The 5691-nt window shown below is 39.1% G+C and overlaps 1 protein-coding gene across 1 annotated transcript; it reads right to left on the bottom strand.

Annotated features, from left to right (window-relative positions):
* Window positions 1–2303: 2303 nt before the first annotated feature.
* LOC113408570 (rabankyrin-5-like) lies at window positions 2304–5023 on the bottom strand (the record flags this gene model as incomplete). The annotated part of the gene is made up of 2 exons (XM_026661895.1): window positions 2304–2422; window positions 4831–5023. Coding segments are annotated over 2 exons (312 nt in total), but the record flags the coding sequence as incomplete, so codon positions are not given.
* Window positions 5024–5691: the final 668 nt, after the last annotated feature.

Below are 5691 nucleotides of genomic sequence, written 5' to 3'. Positions count from 1 at the left end.
CAGCACCCTGTGCCAGCACAGTAAGGTAAACATCTCAAGCAGAACAGGCCAAGCTACTTTAAAGTAGCTAAAGACACAAGGTGGATGAGGGAATCTCTTTTCATGGACCAGCTTTTGAGCTTACACAGAGCTCTGTGTACGCTCTAAAGCTTCTCTCTCATCAACAGAAACTAGTCCATGAAAAGGTATTACTTCACCTACCTTGTCTCTAACATCCTGGGACCAACAAAGCTATAACTCTGCAAGCAGCTAGAGAGCAAGTTTTATACAGCTCTTCAGTTTGGACACTGTCATTTAGTGTCCTTTTCCAAAAGGAGGGAAACCTAAACAATATTTAGAAACATTTTACAGATATTTTACCATATGGACTATGAAACTGTACTATTTAGTCAATTACAGGAGGCTTTTATGAAATTGAGCCAATAGGCTCAGAAATGGAATGTGCATGTGAAACTAGTCTCAAATCTAACAGTTGGGTGCATGTCTGTCTGTGTCTCACTCTCAAAGACTAACAGATACACTAGGTGACCCAGCTTCAGGTGAAATAGTCCTAATGAGCATCATGACCATGTACAATTGACACAAGACAGTTTTAATAAAGATTACTTTGTCCAGAGGGAAATAGCTTCCTTTTACTACAGTCCCAACTTAAATGTTAACGATAACTGGATATTCAGTATTTGTATGGTACAAGTCTTGAAATGAGGATATAAAACTGCTATTCCTTAATCTCTCAGTGACTAAATTCAGGATTTCCCAATAAAGTGTTAATGCAAGTTATCCTAACACTTTGCATCAGGAGCTTTGTAATGCTAGCACTAAGGTTATCACAACTAGAGGTACAGTAACTGGCATGAAGAGCAGTTTATGTAATATATCTTCTGACCTATTTCTCAGACTGTTTGGATGGCAGGAAGGTGTGGGAACTTTTCTGAAGTGAAGCTTCTGCAAAGAAGATGATTTGCTATGGCTTGCTTCTTCCCAAAGTGTGGCTTGTTTCTAGGATTCATGATTAATCAAAGGCTTTGATAGCAGTGCCAGAAGTTTAGTCTTGCAGACTGACAGGCCATACTTTAAGTTTTCCATCCCTTTCCATCTGCAAGCTGCTCTTGCTCAAAGGATAACATTATCTTTTCTTCCACTAAAATCAGATTGAGGCCAAGTCATCTTGTTAAGAGGTGCACAAACTGTTCTAACTAGCCAGCAGGGATCACCATGGCAACAGAACAGAGGAACTATGTACAATCCCTGAACCAAGATACTATCTTTACCAGGTAAGACTAGTTCAATAGATGTGGTATCATTCTAGTCACATCAACTCCTGCACTTTTTGAAATGGACACTGTCCAACCTTCCCTTAAGTTGCAGTTCTCTACAGAGTTTAATCAACATTTTCATCTAGTTAGTAAGCTAGAAGTTAAGATAACTACTTACTCAGCCCAGCATTGAATATGGAGCACTTTTCATCATGAAAAAGCTACATTTAAGAAAGCTTGTGTCAGTTGGCAATTCCAAGACTCGCATTGATTGTACTAGTGTTGCTGAAAAGTGCTTTCATGCAACACTGTCACTGAGCAGCATGAAGAGGCAGTCAGACAAGTTTCTAGTGTCATGATAAAACAACTAAAAACTTACTTGATCAATATTAGTTCTTCAGATAGTAAAGCAAACAGAGGTTTTCAATGTCCACTTTCTCAGAGTGATTATAAGTAGTACCCATCACTGTATGAGCACATGAAATGAAAAGCCTGCTATATCCTGCTTTAAACTCAGAAATGTTATTGTGAATGGCAATTTGTGATTACTCCCTTTTTACCAAAAGTAGAGTGCTTCTCAGAGAAAATTCACAAGCCATTTGGGTTCAGCAGTAGGTGCTGTTTTTGCAGCCTGGATAAGCTATTTGACCACAGGTCTCTAAAGATGATGTGCCAGGGCACATTTTCTCAAAGATATCAAGCAGGCTAGATTCATAGAAAACTTAAAGCAAAGGAGTAATCTGGCTCTTTCAGACAGCTTTGCTTTTTACACTATGTTTAATTCCCTATTAAGGAAGCGAGTGAACCACACCACACTTACCTTCCACATCATTAAAATGGAGAGGGTGGGTTATTGATTTAACTAACATTAAATTTGCAAGCCTGTTACCATGTTACAGAAACAGTCCAAGCTCCATAATTAATGGAAAACTCTCTGTAGTCAGAGTAGTATTCTGAATGATGATATGTAACCTTTTCCCAAAGGGCCCTTTCATTAGTTGTTCCAAAGACATTCAAAGCATCGTACACCGACAAGCAGCAACTAACCTGACAGATCCAGTTCCTCAGTTGACACTAGGTTGGCTAGACTCCAAGTCTCACTGCGGGCTGCCAACACAAATTTGTGAGCTCTGATGTGCTTGTCCCCAACCTTTATCTTCAGATCACTGATAGAAGAAAAAAGCACACATATATACAAACATAACCCCCTGTGCTTAGGCACTTATGGACTCTGCATCTGTCACAAATATCTACAAGGTAAAAACATTTAAGCAGCTAAATTTAGGCTGAATTGTTTACTATTAGGTAGAAGCCTCTTGCATTAATATATTAATGCAAAATGCTAGGTTCATTCTTTCAACTAGTTAAGTAAGATATTTTTAAGAGTAACCCAACTGTCATTGCCACAAGGAAAATACAAGCTAAGCCCTGTGATTTTCATTTAAAAAAAAAATCCAGTAAGCAGTTCATACAGCACAGACCAAAATGAATAATTGAGGAGATGGGGAGTGTAGAGACCCAAGATTCAGCCCAGAGAATACTATGTTGCAGTCAGCCACACAGGCTTTCAGGAAAGATTACTGAAAGGACTATAAACAAAGCACATTTGACAGAGCAGTCAACCTGTATGAAAGCAAAAACCCAGAAATACCCCATTTCCAGTACAGCTGCTGTCAGGGAACACTGATCCCATACGGATCATTTTTAGTCAGAGCATTCTTTTTATTCAGAAGCAGTACACAGACTGATCATTTTCTCCATCTAACATATAGCTAAGGGGTTAGGTTCTTGAACATGGATTTTTCATCCATTTGTTCTTGCTAACAAAAGCAATCACTACTCCCCACCCCACCCCAAACCTAACAAAGCCTTCCTTGGGAACTTAAATGTTTATTTCCAACAGAAATCATTTATTTTTGGGTCTAACATTTGGACCACTACCCTATTCCTTAAAAAAAAAAAAAAAAAAAAAAAGGGGGGGGGGGGGACGGGACACGACCAGCTACGAAACCCTCAACACTCAAAGCAGAGCAGATCTAGGTTATGATTCTTTTTTGTCTATCAATGCTTTCATACAAACTCTTTTGGCTATCGCACTTGCTTAAGTTTGTACATGGCAAGATACAAGTTAAAAAAAATTTAAAGTCAAATTTGCAAAGTAGTATTTGTTAGACTAGTTCCCCAAACAGATTGATTTTTCCTGATCCTTGTGTGCGTTTTTGCAGAGGTGGTAGTGTTTTTTGTGTTTGTTTTTAAGACAGACAATCAACTGCTTGCTTGATAAAGTCAAAATTACCTGGCTCAAAGTTTTCAGTGCACAGTGTTAGACTATTAAGAGCTGTCCTTAACACATACTCCATAACCCATTTTCCATACTGCACTTTACACTACATTTGCTAGTACAGATTTAATGCAATCTTTTCTTAGAAGTGGCACATACCACTGTCCTAGATTTATTACCTGGATGGCCAGAACACAGTCAGCTTAGAATCAGATTTCCTGCACACTAGAAAAAGATGAAATATAGAACCTTTTCTGGTCCTATCCTTTTAGGAAGCGACAGACTTCTACTCAGAAGAATAGAAGATAATGTTTTTTTTTATTTTTTTTTAAATGTATTAGCATATTTCACCCAAACCTAGGGTCTTCCACTTTAAGACCTGGTTACTCCTATTCAGAAGGACTTGAGCTTTTGCACAGGGCCTTAAAAACTTTAAAATCTGTATAATCACTGCATTATCATAATTAAGTAGCAGAGAAACGTTCCCATTGCCTTGTTTTATCCATGGAATAAACATTCCCTGGAAGTCAATTTCCACATGAAATATGACAAATGCAAAAATGAATAAGAGGTGTTCCAAGAAAAAGAGCCTGAAAGATGGAACAAGGCATACAGTTTTATTCTCCAAGCTGCGTTTCATTTCCAATAACTTCAGAAATAGTACAAAAGTCTAGCTCTACACTATGTTGCCAATACAAATAGTGAACAAGGAATGCTCTTTCAGGATCATCCAAGTCTCAGATAAAGGACTGTCTACAAAGTGCCAGCAAAGCGCACTAGAGGGATGCGATTTGTAAAGCGCTCTAATTGCCCCATGCAAATCCTGCTGGCCCCCTCAAAAAAGGTTCACATTAATAGTCAGATTAGGTACCATTTAGAGACGTCCAGAAGACACCAGCAGGGTCGGTGGGGGTGGGGAGTTAGAGCACACCACGTTAGAGCGCTTTACAAATCACACTCCTCTTGCATTGCTACGCCATGTAGAAAAACCTAAAGAGATGGTTGGTTTTAAGAACACTATTTTGTAAAAATAAAGCAGGTGTTATCTGAACAAAATAAGACACCAGCATCAAACTTCACACCGCAAGTTTCCCGTTAAGTTATCCTGAAGCATACCATGTTTGAAGAGAACTGGTTGATTAGATTCATCAGACAGGCCAATACTTGATTTTAACCAAATACACAATGAAGGACAGTCCCTCCCCCTTAAGAGTTCAGAATCTGAAATAGCTGGTGAGGAAGAGATTTATAGTTGCCTCAATATTGCTTCTAGTCCCAAGATGCATTTCTTACCTATACTGCTCCTGCTCATAAAGCTCAGCTACAATGGTGAGAAGTCGACTGATGAAAGAGTCACTGGCATTCTCTTTGTTAGACTGGGCAGCCAACAGAGTACATCTCCTCTCTGTATCAGCTAGCTTCTTCTGCAGCTTTACATACTCCTGGCGGAGAAGCATTAAGTGCTTCTCTAACTTGGCCACCTCCTCTGCAAAACAGACAAATATGCAATTCAGTTGAAAGGCTGAACAAGCCTTGATATGCTTCTTGGCAATTCTGTGGATATCCCCTCCCCCAATTTACTATTTATATTTCAGCAAATCTGTTCCCCTTAATTTGCTCACTAGCATTATCTATTTGACCAGCACATAAAAATGAAAGTTTACCAGTCACACCCTGTCCCTTAGAGTGAACGCCTACAGTGTTATACCAGCTTAACGGGAACAGTTTCCAAACTGATAGTTAAATTTAAACACTAATTCGACAAATCCTCAAAGATCAACACGCTTCAAAAAAAAAAAAAAATCCACATCTTTTACAGACAAAGCAAAAGCAAACATTTGGAATTTTTGAAAATTTGATGCTCTGTGGAGCACTGGGATTAGTACAAGTTCAGTTTGATCACTTCTCCTGTACTGTGGATTGGTGGTTCAAACCTTCCCCTTGTCTCCCCCCCCCCCCCCCCCCGATCTAGCTGTTTCTACTGCAGTCACCAGGATATCTGACTAACGAAGGCTCAACAGTACCTCTCTCCAGGATCCCACAATCAATCATGTTCAGGGAGTATTGCACAAAAATATAAGTCACTAAAGGATACATATATCCCACTTTAAAACTTCTTCAGTGTTACCATCACCTAATGGCCTAGAAACAGAG

This window comes from Terrapene carolina, unplaced genomic scaffold (genome assembly GCF_002925995.2).
Source record: "Terrapene carolina triunguis isolate 2854851 unplaced genomic scaffold, T_m_triunguis-2.0 Scaffold19057, whole genome shotgun sequence".
NCBI lineage: Eukaryota > Metazoa > Chordata > Testudines > Emydidae > Terrapene > Terrapene triunguis.
This window is presented reverse-complemented; position numbering and strand designations above follow the sequence as displayed.